This window comes from Morus notabilis, unplaced genomic scaffold (assembly GCF_000414095.1).
Source record: "Morus notabilis unplaced genomic scaffold, ASM41409v2 Scaffold1564, whole genome shotgun sequence".
Lineage (NCBI taxonomy): Eukaryota > Viridiplantae > Streptophyta > Magnoliopsida > Rosales > Moraceae > Morus > Morus notabilis.
This window is the reverse complement of record NW_010362183.1, coordinates 199,213-218,423: the sequence shown is the minus strand read 5'-3', so window position 1 is coordinate 218,423 and position 19,211 is coordinate 199,213. Positions and strand designations below refer to the sequence as shown.

The 19,211-nt window shown below is 34.3% G+C and overlaps 2 protein-coding genes across 3 annotated transcripts in view; one reads left to right on the top strand and one right to left on the bottom strand.

The window, feature by feature from the left end:
- LOC21394861 ((+)-neomenthol dehydrogenase) overlaps positions 1 to 9,660 on the bottom strand; it is a 17,556-nt gene extending 7,896 nt beyond the window's left edge. Inside the window, exons 1-3 of the mRNA XM_024167634.1 lie at positions 9,399 to 9,660; positions 8,175 to 8,433; positions 7,730 to 7,924 (exon numbers count right to left, since the gene is read on the bottom strand). Of these exons, the coding sequence (XP_024023402.1) occupies positions 7,730 to 7,924; positions 8,175 to 8,433; positions 9,399 to 9,496 (552 nt within the window). The 5' untranslated portion in view covers positions 9,497 to 9,660. The remainder of the gene's footprint in view (positions 1 to 7,729; positions 7,925 to 8,174; positions 8,434 to 9,398) is intronic.
- Positions 9,661 to 14,064: 4,404 nt separating this feature from the next.
- On the top strand, positions 14,065 to 18,141 carry LOC21394860 (cellular nucleic acid-binding protein). 2 transcript variants are annotated; one of them, XM_024167633.1, is made up of 4 exons: positions 14,065 to 14,158; positions 15,441 to 15,671; positions 15,935 to 16,027; positions 17,374 to 18,141. In XM_024167633.1, the coding sequence occupies exons 2-4, from the start codon at positions 15,553 to 15,555 to the stop codon at positions 17,915 to 17,917; spliced, it is 756 nt and encodes a 251-aa protein (XP_024023401.1). In that variant the 5' UTR covers positions 14,065 to 14,158; positions 15,441 to 15,552; the 3' UTR covers positions 17,918 to 18,141. The 2 variants fall into 2 exon arrangements, with proteins under 2 accessions (XP_024023401.1, XP_024023400.1); XM_024167632.1 differs by having other exon boundaries at positions 14,092 to 14,158; positions 15,426 to 15,671.
- The last annotated feature ends 1,070 nt before the right edge of the window (positions 18,142 to 19,211 follow it).

The following is a 19,211-nucleotide window of genomic DNA, read 5'->3' as shown; positions in this document are numbered from 1 at the left end:
GGTTCTGATGCAGCACCAGAGGCCTATCACCTATTTTAGCCAAGTTCTTCCGGCGCAAGCTTTAGCCAAATCAGTCTATGAATGAGAATTAATGGCCATTATGTTAGCCATACAGAAATGGCAACCATATTTGTTAGGAAGGCGCTTTGTGGTGCACACTGACCAAAAAAGTTTGAAGTTTTTATTGGAGCAGCGTTTGGTGAGTGCGGAGCATCAAAAATAATTATGTAAATTGCTTGGCTATGACTCTTCCTAATATACACTTACCTAAGTAAAGGCTTATCATTGTCCTTTGAAAAATTCTCTCCAGTGTTTAAAATTGCCCTAGTCAATTGTGCGCCATGAGGCTCACCTCAGCGAGAGGCGTTCATAAATCGCAATGAGGCTTAAGCCTCACGAGGGAGATAAGAGGCGTACGCCCCTGACAACTGAGGCATTAGCCTCAAGGCATAATCTGCTTACGCCTAATGCATTTTTTTTCTTTATATTCTGCTGGTGCTGGGCTAACGTAGACTAAAAGGCCCAGAGCACAAATATGAGAAATCAACAAAAAATGAGCCCAAAAACTAGTTTTTTCTTTTTAGGGCAAAACCACTAAATCCAATTAAAACCTTCTCTAGTGTTGAGAATGAGGGAGAATTACAGCACACCCGGTAACGAGAAAGAAAAAAGATACAGTTTCAAGGACCCTAAACCTCCAGGGGTCTAATTCTCACAATCTAACAACAATAACAACAAGCCTTAATCCCAATTTAATTGGAGTCGGCTTAATTGTCACAATCTAACAACCAGACAAAATCCACCGCTTTGCACCTTCACTCTTTAAATCATCCTTTTCATAACAAACTCTACCCGACTCACACCTCAACCATCTAAATATGAGGATTTACATTTCCCTCCCCTAAGTCCTTCCTAATCTCCTTTTCCCACCTGGAGACTGCCTAATTCCGTTTCAGCCCCTCCTTGCATAAACAAACTTAACCAGTGGCCTAACATATATGGTTTGTGAATGTGAAAACACGTGAATTTCCTAATTTATATATATATATAGGCCAAGTCTCCAGTTCAGTACCGGACTGAAGCGGCACTTGTATTTTTTTTTTTAAAACATATATATTCTCTCTTTAAAACGTGTATATTTCCTCTTAAAACATGTATATATTGTATATTTTACCATAAAAGGAAATGTACATGTTTTAAGTGAAAATATACACGTTTTAAAGAGGAAATATACATTTTTGAAAGAAGAAATGTACAAGTGCCGCTCCAGTCTGGTACCGGACTGGAGACAATTCCTATATATATATATATAGGCCAAGTCTCCAAAACACAAAGCCTTTCTTTCCCAATTAAACACTATAAAACTTCCTCAAACACTTCATGAGGCACTTGGGAATAAAAACTGGGAATGGGCTATGAGAGGAGAAATGGAGGCATTAAAAAAGAACAAGACGTGAGAAGTTGTTGATCTCCCAAGTGGAAAGAAACCGGTAGGATGTAAGTGGGTGTACATTGTAATATATAATGCTAATGGATCCTTAGAAAGATACAAGGCTAGATTAGTAGCTAAAGGTTGTACGTAAACCTATGGGGTAGATTATCAAGAAACGTTTGCCCCAATCGCAAAAACAAATATTGTGTGTGTTTTACTATCTCTAGCTGCTAACCTTGATTAGTGCTTACAGCAATACGACCTTTTTTTTCTTGGTAAAGATAAAACATCATTGAAACAAAGAAAAGTACATAAAGCAAGTTTCAGATGGATAAGTAATCCATCAAATAGAGAAAGAAAGAAAGAAAAAAAAAACGAACATGAAATCAATCAAACCGAATGCCAAACCGCCAACGTTGGGCGGTTCAATTCACTGACCGAAGGGTTTGGCCACCGCCCTACGGCGGTTTTTCTCGTCGGTTTTCGGTCAGTGCCGTCAGTCACTGGCGGTTCCCAATTATTTTGTTCCCTAGCATCTATGGATCTATTTATGAAAAATTTCAGCTTAAATCTACTCTCCTCTATTCTAATGAAACCACCACCTTTCCCTAGTGAAAGACTTGAGGATTTAGAACCAATCCTAATTTCATGAAAATACAAATGAAAAGCCATTGATGCCATCTAAAGTATCTTAGATAAACAAAAACCCCTAAAATTCTAGAGAGAGGAGAGAGCTTCTCTCTAAAATTTATTAAGACGCTCTTTAAAACATTGCTCTGCAAGCAACACAGCAATAAGACGTTAAGAATGTATTCTTACACAGAGACTTAAAAGAAGAGGTGTATATGGAACCTCCACCTGGTTTTGACAACTTTGTTAATAAAAGAAAAGTATGCAGGTTGCGAAAGGCATTGTATGGATTGAAGCAATCCCCCAAAGCTTGGTTTGGTAGGTTTACCAAAGTCAAGTTAAGAATGGGATACAAACAAAGCCAGGGAGACCACACATTATTTATTAAACACAATTTCAGGGGGTGTCACAGCTTTAATAGTGTATGCATATGATGTAATTGTAATAGGAAATGATCAAACGGAAAGAGAATTGCTCCAAAAGCAGCTTGTAAAAGAATTCGAGATAAAAGACCTTGGAAGACTCAAGTACTTTGGAATTGAAGTTGCACATTCAAAAGAAGGAATCTTTATGTCACAACAGATGTATATCTTCTTCTTAAAGAAACCGGGATGATTGGAAGCAAACCCGTTGAAACGCCAATTGAAGCCAATCTTAAACATGGTGAATCAAATGATGAAGCGGCAGTAGAAAGAGGAAGATAGCATAGACTAGTTGGCAAACTCATCTACCTGTCTCACACGTGACAAAACAACTTATGCGGTGAGTGCTGTAAGCCGATTTATGCACAACCTAAAAGAGTCTCATCTTCAAGCAGTGAATAGAATTCTGCATTATCTCAAGTTTACACCAGGAAAGGAAATACTTTACAAGAAGAGTGTAGTATTGAGTTTGGAAGCCTATACGGATGCTGATTGGGCAGGTTCAGTTACAAATAGAAGGTTTTACTTCAGGATATTGCACCATGTTAGGAGGAAACTTAGTAACTTAGAGGAGCAAGAAACAACCTGTTGTAGCAAGATCAAGCTAAAGCTGAATTTAGAGCTATGGCACACGGAATGTGTGAGATGCTATGGTTAAAAATTTTCCTTGAAGATTTGAGAGTCAAATGGTACGAAACAATGAAACTTTATTGTGATAACAAATCTACTATCAGCATTGCACATAATCCGATTCAACATGATCGGACTAAACATGTCGAAATTGATCGACACCTCATAAAAGAAAAGTTGGATAGCGGATTGATATGCACACCACATGTTTCAACAGACAAACGACTGGCAGATAGCTTGACCAAGAGATTAACTAATCCTATGTTTCGGACAATCACAAGCAAGCTGGGAATGGAGGACATTTATCATCCAGCTTGAAGGGGAATGTTGGAGAATCCAAAATTTATCCTTAAAATCTATCAAATCTATATTAACAGTCATGTACAGCTGTCTAATTTATTCTTAGTAGGATTCTAATCAATCATTAATTACTAGAATATTTTTTCATATTACAATCCCTAATTTGTAGAAGTCAATAGGCTAGGAATCTTACGCAGAATAGCTCCTTTTTTGTGTATAAATTATGTACCAATCTCTCTATTGTAATACATGATACATTTTTCCTAATACAATAATTTCTAGACCCCTAACACTGCAAGCTATAACAGATGAAAAGTATAGGAGAAGAATAAGAAGAAAACTCATAACTTAAGGAAATTATAAAAATAAAAATGAAAGTCTTTGGGCGCGTTTGGAGCTCGTTCCAAAATAATTTTGCTTTTTGTATGAAAATGAAAATGAAAACGTTTTCAATATCAGGCAGAAATCATTTTTAAAAATGCGTTTGGTAGTTTTATCAAGAGATTGTTTTCAGTATAAAAAAACCCATTAATGTCTCTCTCTCTCTCTGCTCGAGAGAGGAGAAAACGAAAACAAAAAATGAAAAATGACTAAAAGTCGTTTTTCATTTCTCTCTCATTTTACACAACAACAACAACAAGTCTTAATCCCACCTTAATTGGGGTCGACTACACTTTTCCACACAACTCTGTTCGTAATTAAACTTTCCTGAATGCCTAGATCTAGAATGTCTTTCCTAACGACTTCGGTCCACGTAATTCTTGGTCTACTCCTCCCTCTCTTAGCATTAGGTATAAGAATGTCCTCCCAAGCACGAACTGGTGCTTCTAGCGGTCTACGCTAGACATGCCCGTACCACCTCAAGCGGCATTCATGCACCTTATCTTCTATTGCTACTACACCTACTTTACTATGAATAACTTCATTCTTTATGCGATCTATTCTCGTATGGCCACTCATCCATCTTAACATACGCATTTCTGCCACTCATCTTAGATATATGTTGTCTCTTAATGGCCCAACATTCACCACCGTATAACATAGCTGGGCGGATTACAGTCCTATAGAACTTTCATTTCAACTTAATAGGCATCTTGCCATCACATAAAACTCCCGTAGCATTCTTCCACTTAACCCACCCTGCCTTAATCCTATGTTGAATATCCTCTTCTATATCTCCTTCGTATTGCACTATAAACCCAAGGTACCTAAACTTCTTAAAAGCCCCAATCTCCACACCATCTAAAGAAATTACATCACTTTGATTACTTGAGTTACTAAACCTACAATGCATGTATTCAGTTTTCGTCTTACTTAACTTAAATCCCTTTGTCTCGAGAGTCTGTCTCCACAGTTCTAACTTCGGTTAACTCATTCCCTATGTTCATCAACTAAAACTATATCATCCGCAAAAAGCATACACCAAGGAACTCAATCTTGAATTTCTCTTGTCAGCTCATCCATCACGATGGTGAAAAGACAAGGACTAAGAGCAGATCCTTGATGAAGACCGATCCGAATGGGAAACTCTGTCGTGTAGCCTCTAGCAGTTCTCACGCTCGTGACCACCCCATCGTACATGTCCTTAATTACCTTAATATACCTCACATGCACTCATCTCTTTTCTAGCACCCACCATAAAACTTCCCTCAGCACCCTATCATATGCATTTTCTAAATCTATAAAGACCATATGTAGGTCTGTCTTGGCTTCTCTGTACCTTTCCATCAACATCCTAAGAAAAAAAATGACTGCCGTGGTTGATCTGCCTGGCATGAAGCCAAATTGGTTACCTGAGATGGTAGTTGTGGCCCTTAATCTCCTTTCGATAACTCTCTCCCAAAGTTTCATAGTGTGGCTTATTAACTTTATGCCCCTCTAATTGTTACAATTCAGCACATCTCCTTTATTCTTGAAGATGGGGACAAGAATATTTTTCCTCCATGCATCAGGCATATGCTTCTTCTTTAGTATCTCATTCAAAAGCTTAGTGAGCCACACAATTCCAGCATCTCCTAACGCAATCCAAACCTCTATTGGAATATCATCTGGCCCACATGCCTTCCCCTTTTTCATCTTCTGTAGTGCAGTTTTAACTTCATTTTACACAAAACCAAAAAATTGTTTTTATTTCCGTTTTGTCTTTATTGCGCCAAACGCCGTTTTGGAAACGTTTTCATTTTTTCTTTCTCAAAAAACGTGGGAAACAAAAACGGGATCAATTCCAAACACGGATGTTTCTAATGTTTCAATGTTTCTTATAATAAAAATAAAAATAAAAATAGAGGAATAAAAACTAATCTAGGGAACTGGTTGGAAGTCATCAGCAGAATAGAAATAGTTCAAAAGTTAATAGGAAAGGGCAGAAAGAGAATTGTCTATCGAAATTCATGAACACTTTTGGGGAAAAGTCAAAATATTTCTAGAAATTTCGCAAACATGATCGATCACACACAACATCAAACGTGTACTTATCAAGTACATAATTTTCTGATAAACAACTTAGCTAACTAAAATTATTCAGGGGCAAGCAGCTAGTGTTGATCAACAATAAGGGAAGGTGAAAAGATCATTTTCCCTGGGAAGAGAAGCTCTCTTAGGATGCTAAACCTCATTTACCCATAATAAACAAATGTATAAAACTGTGGTTCCTTATAGAAATCTCCTCTACATATGAAAATCGTCGATATTGGAGAAACAGTAATGAGTTTAGAAGATACATGCAGCGCATGTATACAAAAAGAGATGCACGTAAGGAAGCAACATAGAGTTACCACTTACAAAATTACATCACTTTGATTACTTGAGTTACTAAACCTACAATGCATGTATTCAGTTTTCGTCTTACTTAACTTAAATCCCTTTGTCTCGAGAGTCTGTCTCCACAGTTCTAACTTCGGTTAACTCATTCCCTATGTTCATCAACTAAAACTATATCATCCGCAAAAAGCATACACCAAGGAACTCAATCTTGAATTTCTCTTGTCAGCTCATCCATCACGATGGTGAAAAGACAAGGACTAAGAGCAGATCCTTGATGAAGACCGATCCGAATGGGAAACTCTGTCGTGTAGCCTCTAGCAGTTCTCACGCTCGTGACCACCCCATCGTACATGTCCTTAATTACCTTGATATACCTCACATGCACTTCTCTCTTTTCTAGCACCCACCATAAAACTTCCCTCGGCACCCTATCATATGCCTTTTCTAAATCTATAAAGACCATATGTAGGTCTGTCTTGGCTTCTCTGTACCTTTCCATCAACATCCTAAGAAAAAAAATGACTGCCGTGGTTGATCTGCCTGGCATGAAGCCAAATTGGCTACCTGAGATGGTAGTTGTGGCCCTTAATCTCCTTTCGATAACTCTCTCCCAAAGTTTCATAGTGTGGCTTATTAACTTTATGCCCCTCTAATTGTTACAATTCAGCACATCTCCTTTATTCTTGAAGATGGGGACAAGAATATTTTTCCTCCATGCATCAGGCATATGCTTCTTCTTTAGTATCTCATTCAAAAGCTTAGTGAGCCACACAATTCCAGCATCTCCTAACGCAATCCAAACCTCTATTGGAATATCATCTGGCCCACATGCCTTCCCCTTTTTCATCTTCTGTAGTGCAGTTTTAACTTCATTTTACACAAAACCAAAAAATTGTTTTTATTTCCGTTTTGTCTTTATTGCGCCAAACGCCGTTTTGGAAACGTTTTCATTTTTTCTTTCTCAAAAAACGTGGGAAACAAAAACGGGATCAATTCCAAACACGGATGTTTCTAATGTTTCAATGTTTCTTATAATAAAAATAAAAATAAAAATAGAGGAATAAAAACTAATCTAGGGAACTGGTTGGAAGTCATCAGCAGAATAGAAATAGTTCAAAAGTTAATAGGAAAGGGCAGAAAGAGAATTGTCTATCGAAATTCATGAACACTTTTGGGGAAAAGTCAAAATATTTCTAGAAATTTCGCAAACATGATCGATCACACACAACATCAAACGTGTACTTATCAAGTACATAATTTTCTGATAAACAACTTAGCTAACTAAAATTATTCAGGGGCAAGCAGCTAGTGTTGATCAACAATAAGGGAAGGTGAAAAGATCATTTTCCCTGGGAAGAGAAGCTCTCTTAGGATGCTAAACCTCATTTACCCATAATAAACAAATGTATAAAACTGTGGTTCCTTATAGAAATCTCCTCTACATATGAAAATCGTCGATATTGGAGAAACAGTAATGAGTTTAGAAGATACATGCAGCGCATGTATACAAAAAGAGATGCACGTAAGGAAGCAACATAGAGTTACCACTTACATTTCGTCTGCCATTTAGTCTGCCTAGTCTTGAGCTCACATTCACAATACGTGCACCAACAGCTGAAGGTTTCATCAAGGGGATCATAGCTTCAATCATCTTTTTGGTTCCGAAATAATTGGTTGCTACAACCATCCGGGCCTGCTCAACAGAATTTTCACTTCCAATATTGAAATTAACTCCAGCATTATTCACCTGAAAAAATTAAAAGATGTTATTTATAACGTTAACAATATGATTCGTGGTGAACCTAGATTATAGGACTCAATGTTTCTGGTCGACACCCATATCTAGCATTTTCAAGTTAACCCACATTTTGAACAAAATGATAATCCTTTGTTAATCAGCTAAAAAAAGCTAAGCAAGAACAAGTTATTTACGTAGAAACATTTAATGAGATTCAGACTCTGAGAATAATAGAAGTATTCAATAATGGGTAGCCCACCAGAATATCCAAACCACCATAGTTTTGGTGTAGCCAGTCAGCAAAGTTCTTAATGGATAAAGGGTCTAAAACGTCAAGTTGATGGAAGGCCACATTAAGACCGCCTTCTTGTAGGACCTTGGCCGCTTCAAGGCCAACGTTGCTGTCCCTGGATGTCAGTATAACTGTCAATCCGTGTGCAGCGAGCTGCCTCGAAATATCGAATCCGATTCCCCTGTTACCCCCGGTTACCACAGCTATGGTTTTGGCAGACCACCACCTATAGTAGTGCAAAAATAAATAAGTAAACAAATATATATTTCCCCAAAAACGCAAAACCAAGAAAAACAAGAACGCACTTTTGATAATTTTCCTAAAAAATGGACTATCCATTGGTACTATGTTTGGTAGAGGAGAAAAGAGGGAAGAAAGACAAATAATGAAGAATCTATCTAATACAAAAATACTATTTACCACTATTGAGGGTACAATCCCCACATAGAATGTTGCTGCAATCTATCTAAATGGTCCTTGAACATAAGATTGACTGTGTTACGCCTATCCAGCGTCAATGTTACGTTCAATAACTGTAATGTTATGTTTTTTATCCGGATGGCCATAGCAAAAAGCCTCACCACATAGGTCACTGCATTAAAACTCCCACATAGAAGTGTGGGACCTATACATTTACTTTTTGCTGGGTAACAGTTCTATCTATAAACGTTATCATTCGCAATGCGACAATTCTGTCTACTGCCACAAATGTGGTTATGCATCACCAACAATAATGAATACTCGTGCTCATACAAGAAATAAGAGATTTTTACCAGACAAAAAAAAAAATGTTACTACTTGCATGGATAGTCATATCACCACTCGGTTATCTTCTTTTTTTAAAACCAAAATAATATTGACTAATTGGCAAAACAATACTGGTTAATCAATCATTTCTTTCCGTTTTTTTTTTTTTTTTTTACTTCCTATAATTCTAAACAAGTTAAAAAACAAACCCTTTCTAGTTTATGCCATGCCTTATTCTAACCCTCCTCTTTTCTTTCCTTCTCACCACAAACACACAAATGGGCGCGCAAACATATACGTATTATACTTTTTTTTGTTGGCTGAATATATACGTATTATACTATTTTTTATATATATATTGGCCACTCTAAAACTCATAAATTCGAAGAAATCATTGTTGTTATGCAAGGAAAAATCTATTAGAGAGAGAAAAACAGAGAAAACCTCTGATGATCTGAATAGGGTATGGTTCTGAGGAGGGAAATCTCTTGGCGTCTTTGTTCTCTTCTTTCCTTTGCCTTGTCGTTTGCGTTTTTACCCATCTTTCTCCTTTGTCCGGTCTGTTGCTCGCCAGCTTTTTCTCTCAGTTCTCTTTCGTTTTGTGGCCTGTTTTCTTTAGAGAGAGAAAGAGAGAGATGTGGTAAGAATTTTAGAGAGAAAATAGCGGGTGGGTTCGAGTGATTGACCAAACACCAATTTTTGCTGGTCTCACGCCTACACCTATGTATTCGCTTGGTCAATTTTTCTTTTCATTTGTTCTTGGGGGTAAAAGGGGAAAACAAATTACCGCAGAAAAAAAAAATCAAAAAGAGAGAATATTCGCGTTTAAAACTCGTTCAAAAATAATTTTATATGAAAATAAAAATAAAAATATTTTCAATCTCAGATAAAAATTATTTTTAAAAATACATTTAGTAATTTTATTTAGAAATTATTTTCAGTATAAAAAAACCCATTAATATATATATATATCTCTTTTTATGCTTGAGAGAGAAAAAAAATGAAAACAAAAAATGAAAAACGACTAAAAATTATTTTTTATTTCTCTTTTATTTTACACTAAACTAAAAAATTATTTTCACTTATGTTTTTTATCTTTATTGCGCCAAACGTTATTTTAAAAACGTTTTCATTTTTTCTTTCTTAAAAAACGTGAAAAATAAAAATATAATCAATTTTAACCACGGTAGTTTTAGGGAATTTCTAGAATACCATCCATCCTTTTTAACTAATTAGTATAAAACTTGCTCCACGTGTACCGTTAGAGTTCATTATTTATTGAGAAATTTATTTATACAACTATTTAAGAATTTTTAAATTTATTTTTAAAAAAATATATGTGTAAAGATAATAAATGATAGAAAAATAAGTAGAGACACATTTAAAGAAAATTATCTGAACCAACAAAAATAAAAATAGAAACACATGTAAAAAAAAATAACAATATATTTTTGAAAAACACAAAAAAAAATAAAATGTAAACAATTTCACAAAAAATTAGATAAAAGAAGGAAAAAAGAGATAAGTGTAAGGGTTGCTACGTGGCAGCCTCATTAAAAAAATTTTACCTCTTTTATGTATGTTAGATTAGTTTTGTAACGTGTTATGCATGTATTTCTCTATTGAAGACTGAAAAGTTTATTATTTACCGAATAATAAGAAATTCATTTATACAACTATTTAAGAATTTTTAAATTTATTTTAAAAAAAATACGTGTTAAAAAAAATAATTGAAAAAAAATAAATAGGGATACATTTGATAAAAATTATTTTAACCAACCAAAAATAAAATAGAATCACATACGAAAAAATTACTCTCGTAGAAGGAAAGTGATAAATAATATATTTTTAAAAGCACACAAAAAATTAAAATGTAAAAGAAAATTCACAAAAGAATAAAGATAAAAAGAAAAGCAAAAAAAAATTAAAAAAACAAAAAAAGGAAAAAAAACAAAAGAAAAGTAGAGGAGCTGACATTCTATGTATTGTTAGAATAGTTTTGAATGCACGTGTAATTTATTTAAAATAACGGTTATATAAATTATTTTAAAGAAAAGAGTGACAAGAAAAAAACACAAAAAAAAGAATATAAAAGTGAGAAAAAGAGTTGAAGTAAAAGACACAAAAATATATTTTAACTTATTTAATTGAGTTTTTGATAGTTCTATTTTTTTATTTAATTTAGTGTGATTTTAATTTATTTAGTAAATTTTTGTTTAAAATTTTTTATTCATAGTATTTTTATCTCAATAATATCAAAATTTTGGTACAAAACAGCGTTAAAATAACAGTTATGTAAATTATTTATTTTATAAAAAAAAGAAAAAAGATGAATAAGGGAAAATGATGTAAAAGAAAACGAACACAAAAGTGGAAAAACATTTGAAGTAAAAGCACGGGGAAAAAGTTTTAAAATTTATTTTGTTGCGTTTTAAATTAGTTTTATTTTATTTCTATAAATTTTTTATTTAATTTAGTGTGCATTTACTTTATTTTAGTGTATTTTTGTTTAATTTTTTATTTAAATTATTTATAATATTTTATCTGCGTAGTATAGAAAATTTGGTGCAAAAATTTGTTAAAATGGACAAAAATGAACCACAAATAAGTTCAAAATAAATAAATAAATAAAACAAATAATAGTAAAAAAAATTAAAAATTATTTCAAACATATCGTCATTATTGATGACTCCGATGGGTGCGTGAAGAGCACGCGCAGGCAGAAGCGCATTAGTGTTGGTGGGAGCAACTTTCCACTTTTCATGTGGGTGAAAAGAAGGGAAAAGTTTTATAAATAATATAATAAGTTTAATAAAAAATTCATAAATTAAAAAATGAACAATTTATAAACAAGTTTAATAAGTTTTCAATTTTTTTACTCTCATTTTGCAAACAATTTATTTATTTTTATTTATTTTTTAGTAAATGATACGCTGTCATATTTCCACTTATTTTCGTGGTGTTTTAAATTAATTAGACCCCAAATCACTTTAGATAAATAAATATAATAAGTAATAATAGTAAAAGATAAAACCAAGACATTTTTCGGTCGTCGAATTAATACAACCAACGGTCGCGATTGGCACGTGAGCAACACGCTCAGAGAGTTGCGTGTCTGACAAAGGGGCAATAGACAACTTGGCAGCTTTTTTGCAGGTGGGCCCTTCTATGTCTTCCTTTGGTCAATGATAAGACAACACATGGTAGGGACGGTCGCCCACTTAAGGCCTGCACAAAATTAACTGCTCTGTTTCTATGTGAACTCGGTTCTTTTATCCATTTATTTGTTGACACGTGATCGTTATTTTGAACAACTAAATAGAAGTTCGCCACGTGGATTGCACTTTCAGAGACCGCCAATTGACAACTGACTACGTGACATTTTAACTAAATACGTCACACCGAATCACTTTCTCATCCATAAAAAAAATTGACTTGAGTTAATTTTGGGGGGACAAAACGGATAAAATGTTTCATCCTCTCCCTCAAAAAAATGCTTTTAGATAGAGATTAATTCGATAACAATTCCAATTGGTAGTCCATCCAAAAACAAGCCGTAAAATTTTTTTTATTTTTAAAAGTTAATAGGCGAAAATAAAAAATAGTTAACAAAAAAAAACTCTGTTCATGATGTTAGAGCTAAAAAATTCTTAAAAAAAAGAATTTTATGAATATTTGATGCATTAAAAATACAAAAAAAAAAAAAAATCCGTAAAACTTATATGGTACTTTTTTCTTTTTACCTTGCATAAAATCTTTAAAAAAGGGTTAAAAAGAGTGAGAACACCTTCAATGGTAAGATTCGTGTAGATTAGTTAGCCTTATTTCAATTGATTTAGGGGTTTACAACGATCTATTTTTTGTTGTTATTTGATCATGATGTTAAATTGCTGTAGTCAATAATTTTGATCTAATTCATACGTACTATTTTGATATATGAAAATTAAAGTCTTTTCATAACCTAATTCTGACCTAAATTGGTAAGAAGAGTAACAATAAAATTAAAAGTTTTAATACGAGGGTATGAGTCCTGTTTCTAGTAAAAGGGGTTAAACCTTCCTAAAGCGTAAAAATTGATTATTAACATTGTTAGCTTCTGAACTTCAGCAATTTTTTACTTTTAACAAATTACTGCCTGAATTTTGTCTTAAAGTAGTTTTGGTCCCTAACCTTTTACACAAAGGATTTTTAAAATTTAACAAAGGTAGTCATGTCTCAATTACAATGATGACTTAAAACTTAACAAAAATAGCTAAATTATTGCTTAGTTTGGTATTGTTTTTTCCTATTAAAATCAGTTTCTGTTTGTAGTAGAAGCTGATTTTAGTGTTTGGTAAATCTCCTTAAAAGTGTTTTTTGAAGACTTTTAAAAAAATCTACAACCAAAATCAGAAGCAACCTAAATCCAACTTTAGCTTTTAGATTGTGCACGAATCAGCATAGTACAATTAATGAAATTTTCATAATACCAATAATACTCCTAATGAAATTTAAAATTTACAATCTTCTCAAGTTAAAAATCAAACTCGTAATATAATATAATATAATACAATAGTTATATTGTAACAAATAATATCATAATTATATTAATAACTCTAATATTATTATTTTATTAACTTCATAATTTACCAAATGCTGTTATACTGATTTTAGAATCAGCACATCTACTATAATTATAGTTTACAAAACACTTAACTGCTTTTTATAACAGTTGTTTCTTTTTTTAGCACATCTAAAAATAATTTTTCTAAAATCTATAGCACTACCAAACTAAACTTATATGTCAAATGTTCTTTTCATTCATTATGTTGAACTTCATTTAAAATAAGAATATCTTTCACTTATGTAACCATTTATATAAAATTTTTAGTTGTTACACAATTTAAAAGTGATTTTCGATATTAACCTTCAGAAATCTTTTATCAAGTTTAGTTCGTGGGACCAAAACTGTTTTAAAAAAAAAAAAGCTAAAGGAATAATCTGCCAAAAAAAATAAGTGAGAGGTCAAAGTATCATATAATGTTCAAAGTTCAAAGACTAACAATGTTAATAACTGAAAAATATAAGGGTAGTTATGTAATTTTAAGAAACACTATCTCGACGCGAAGGAAGAAATTCAGTAACCGCCGCCCAACCCTAATCACAGACCCAGTGCCTCATCGCTCGAAGTTGCAGGCGAGAAACTCACCGGCCATATCTTATTGGTAATTTTTTCCAATCTTTTTCGTTTTATACAGTTCTTTTACTCCAAAATTCGATAATTATTTTTGTCAGCTTTCGATGAATTCGCTGGTTGGGGTGATGGGGATTTATTTATCGTTTTTCGGAGATGATTTATTCGACTCAAACATATGGTGGGCAAGCTTAGAAACGCAGAATAAAATATAACCCAGAACTTTGATTTCTAAAGGAGTGATAGAGAAAAATGGTGATTTTCTTGTTCTATTTGTGAGATAAAGAAAAGGGTTTGTTTGATTTCTGTAGACTTTTGCTGGGTTTCCCGTGGAATATCTTTTTTCTTCATGGGAAACGAGAAGAAATTTCTTGAATATTGTATGTGCTAAATGCAAATTGGGGAACTTATTGCGTCCGTTTGGAAAATTTTGAGAAAATTGAATTAGGTTATTTGTTTGATGTTTTGCGTCATTTCAGATTTGTGGGGGTTGCTAGTGTTTTGTTCTAGTTAATTCTAGAAATTAGGTTATGTTTTATGTTTTTCCTTCTTTCTTTCCTTTTTCTTGCATCAGTATGTTTTAAAAATGGTAAATGTATTATTTGTGAAATTTGAGGGTGAAAATTATGGCTGAAAAAGAATTTCAACGTACCTTTAAGTGATATTTATGATGTTATGGAAGCTGAAAAGGGTTGTTGGGAGGATGATATGGATTGCGAAACTGAGAAAAAAAGGGCAAAAGAAGAAAAAGATTAGGCTAAAATCCAATGGGTGGGACCATTTACTAGGATTAAGGTAATTATTATGGGAGGGATTATGCTACTCTCATGAGAGAAGTGGAACTAGGTGGAAGTTGCGACAAGCTGATGGCTGCAGATTTTTACTACCATGTGGCTACCAATCTAACACTATGTTTCCTTTTGATTTTTTTCTTAACCATACCCCTCGAAGTTATCTGTATGCTCACACCAATTTGCCATTTCGAAAAATTCTTCCATGTGCTAAACAAAGAACTAGCCCTATTTTTGTTCCGTTCATTATCCTGTTTTACTCAAGCAAGCTTGAAAATTCTGAATCATTGTGAAGGATGCTTGATGTTCTCATGACGGATGTGATTTGAAGAATTGGTATTTGATGTCTGGGTGTTTGACAACAGTGGTGTTAATCGTTCTCAGATGGCTGCATGTTGAAAATTTTGTATTTTGTCGAGTTTGGTGTTTTCTATTATGAAGGGAAACTAAGGGGTTTGGTTTGCTCATGGATGTGATCTTGGGTGTGTTGTTGTAATGCCGTTGTAGTTGTAATTTGGACAGGAAGGAGATTGTTGCAGTGCGGCGGTGGTGGGGTGGTGGTGTTTTTGCAGATCGGTGGTGGTGTTTTTGCAGATCGGTGGTGGTGGTGGTGTTAATAAGTGTTGTTTTTACCATGGGTTCAGACAGTAGAAGCCGAAGCAGGAGCAGGAGCCCTATGGATCGTAAGATGCGTTCTGATCGCTTTTCCTATCGTAATGCACCTTACAGAAGAGAGTCACGTCGGGGTTTCAGGTTTTCTGTCTTGTGACCATATATTTCTTGTTTTTATTTGTTTATTGCGGGTTATCAAAGAGGATATATAGTCAAATGGTATTCATTAAGCAGTAAAATTTTATATAAGTTTCACTAGTATTTTGTCTATCGCGTAAAATGGTGCTTGCCTCATAGTCTCCTTTAGCAGTGACCGATGTGCATGTGTTTGCTTCTAGATGCAAAAAACCCGAAACCTTTATAGTGCTGGTTGCTATTGACTTCTAATTTTTATCCTCCTGCAGCCGAGACAATCTGTGCAAGAACTGCAAACGGCCCGGCCATTATGCTAGAGAATGCCCTAATGTGGCAGTTTGCCATAATTGTGATCTTCCTGGGTAAGTAAAATTGTTTTTGTTTTTGTTATTATTATTTTGCTTTTGTTTGAAACGTATGACATTCTTAATACTTAAATTTAAGATATCAACGATTCAGACTGTTGTTTGGTCATGCAATATTAATGTGGTCTTCTTGAAATTTAGCTTTAAAACCTCGTGCTAGTTTCTTGGGAGCTGGATCATGGATGTTTGTTTTTCCATCCAAAAAATAAGAAGGCTTTCATTTTTTTTCCCCCGAAGAAGCCTTCATTTTTTCATATTCATCAAATACGCTACAATTTTGTGAATTTGAGACCAGATAGGTTGCTTCCGTTGCCTATGTTTGGAGCAATGTTGATATGACTGATGCTGCCACCACTGTCACTGAGTGTGTGATGATGTAACCCGAATATGACCTTGTCAAGATCAGACCATTCTTTCATCAACAAATAAACCCAGTCCCTCTCTTTAGGAAATGATTAGTATCTCCTTAATCAAAACCAACCCTGTTTCTTTATCCTTCAAGTATCTGATTAACTTCTTCATAATCACTTTCCTTGTTGTTGTTGTAGTGTGTGTGTATATATATAACTATTTGTTCATATATATATATATATATATATATTTGCATATACAAAAAAAACTTATTAAACCTTCTATGCCTGCATCAATTGCATTTGTTTCTTAACGTTCATGTCTAATTTAATGTTCACTGCCTTGTTGATTTTATTCCACCGCCATCCTAATTACAGTCCATCTTGGTTGCGCACATCATCCCTTCTCTTTTCTCAGCATTAATTATCGTTCGAACACATGGCACTCCAAGTCAGTATGTTCAGCAGTCTGCACTCTTCCTTATTGCATGCCTCTTCCTTTTCCCTTTGCTCTCTTTTTTCTCCTCTTAAAAAAAAAAACCTTGTTTTTGTTTACTAATTCGTTTCTACCCAATAAGAAGGAACTTTAAGGATAACAATAAGCTTTAAATTCAATAACAAGTGTTTGTATACACTCTAGGAATGCAATGTCTTGCTCACTCGGGTTTCATAGTGTTAGTCAAACTTTAAGAAGTTGTAGGAAATAAAGTGAAAAGTTTTACAAATGCACCGAAAATTTTCCATCTCTGACTTTTTATGACTGCATTTGGAAATTTATAACCTTGCACCTTAAAGTAGATACGTGTACCTTGTGGTATATGTGGCATGTCATTAAATTCTCTTCCCTGATGATTATTACGTGGTTGATTTGTGATATTTAATAATATTCTTCTTGATCTGGAGATTCTTTTATCTGTTGTTTTCTCACTCAATCGGTGGAGCTTAAAACTCTTATCTGCATAGTCCTAATTATGTTATAAAAAATTTGACCAGGCACATTGCTTCGGAATGCACTACCAAGTCGCTGTGTTGGAACTGCCGGGAGTCTGGCCACATGGCTAGCAACTGCCCCAATGAGGGCATCTGCCACACTTGTGGTAAGGCCGGACACCGTGCTAGAGAGTGCACGGCTCCGACAATGCCACCAGGGGATGTGAGATTGTGCAACAACTGCTACAAGCAGGGGCATATTGCTGCCGACTGCACTAACGAGAAGGCTTGCAACAATTGTAGGAAGACAGGTCACCTGGCACGCGATTGTCCAAATGATCCCATATGCAACACATGCAATGTGTCCGGGCATGTCGCCAGGCAGTGCCCCAAAGCCAACACTCTTGGAGAGCGCATAGGTGGCGGGGTTCGCAGCAGTGGTTATGGTCATAGAGATATTGTTTGTAGGAACTGCCATCAGCTTGGTCATATGAGCAGGGATTGTATGGGGCCCTTGATGATTTGTCACAACTGCGGGGGACGGGGTCACTTCGCCTACGAGTGCCCTTCTGGCAGGTTCATGGATCGCTACCCCAGGAGGTATTGATGAATGTCACACTATCTGGCTGCAGTATCTTGTTGAGACAGTGTACTTGTTTTCTAGATTAAAAAGTTGAAACTTGACCATCTATGACGAGCCTTGAGACCCTATTCCGCATATATGAGCATATTTTCTGTTCTATTGATAATTGAATTTTCTTGTACTGTGTATGGATTGGGAATTTTTTATTGCGCTTGAGAGGTTAAAGAACTACTCCACTAGTTATTTTACCTGATCATCTGTATCTGCAATTTCTTGTTCTTCCTTATGATAGTGTACTGCCATGATTTTTTTTTCCTCTCTTTTTTGAGAAAGTTATGTGGATTTGAATTGGTGATTGATTTTAAATCTATTTTGTGGAACAAACAATTTAACGAGGTCTTGGTTGAATATCTCCCCATAGAAGGTGACGACTAGAATATCATGCAGGCACTGAAGTGGAGAGGAGTTAATACAATATTGTACCCTCTTTATAAGTCTTTTTTGTCCATTGTCGTTTTTTAACTGAATGGTTCTTCTCATTCAATAGGCCGGTGACTCTGCTTTGGTCTTAAACTATTTCTAATTTATTTTGTTCATGTACTACTTTTGAAGTTAATTATTCGATTGTACTATTTTGATGTGAAAATTAGGTTTCTTGTATTCTTCCAATTTACCTGTAAACTCATGGAACTTGTCCCAAAGAAGAAAATGGGGAGATTAAGGACCATGAAATTGATTTATGAGAAAAATAGAGAGATTTGATTTGTTGTTTAGTTTTGAACCATAAAGCCAAACTTATGTGCTACGGTATTTTTTTCTCGTAAAAATTTAAATAATAATAGAAATATATTATGTTTTTGGAAAAGCATTTTAATTTTGGCCTTTTTCTTTACTAAAGGGATGTGATCCTAAATTTGCCAATAAAATATTGTAAAAACACGGCTCCAAGCAATTTTACCCAAAAAAAAAGTACTAATGCTATTTGGTGATAGCATTACCATTTAAGTATTATTAATACATAATAAAATGAGATTTAGTTTTCTAAAAATATTTTTCATGTGATATATATTTTAACCGTCACAGAAGCCAAAGTTGTATCGACTTCAATTGTACAATCCAAAATTATGCTTTGGCAGTCAATATTTGTTCTTAGACTCGACTATATTGTTGCCGTGCTCATTTTAATTGGTTATCCAACAATTCTGTTATGAGTGCGCACTTGTTCTTGAGCGCGACTATAATGTTGCTCCGCTATATAAATTTCAATGTAATTGACTAATTGAAATTAGAGAAATAGTAGAAAATAGGCCAATATGAA

What these genes read in the sequence shown, in the direction of transcription:
- LOC21394860 (XM_024167633.1), top strand. Translation starts at nt 15,553, where the DNA reads ATGGGTTCAGACAGTAGAAGCCGAAGCAGGAGCAGGAGCCCTATGGAT. An exon ending in GAGTCACGTCGGGGTTTCAG is followed by an intron (nt 15,672 to 15,934) that starts GTTTTCTGTCTT and finishes ATCCTCCTGCAG; the next exon opens with CCGAGACAATCTGTGCAAGA. An exon ending in CATAATTGTGATCTTCCTGG is followed by an intron (nt 16,028 to 17,373) that starts GTAAGTAAAATT and finishes AAATTTGACCAG; the next exon opens with GCACATTGCTTCGGAATGCA.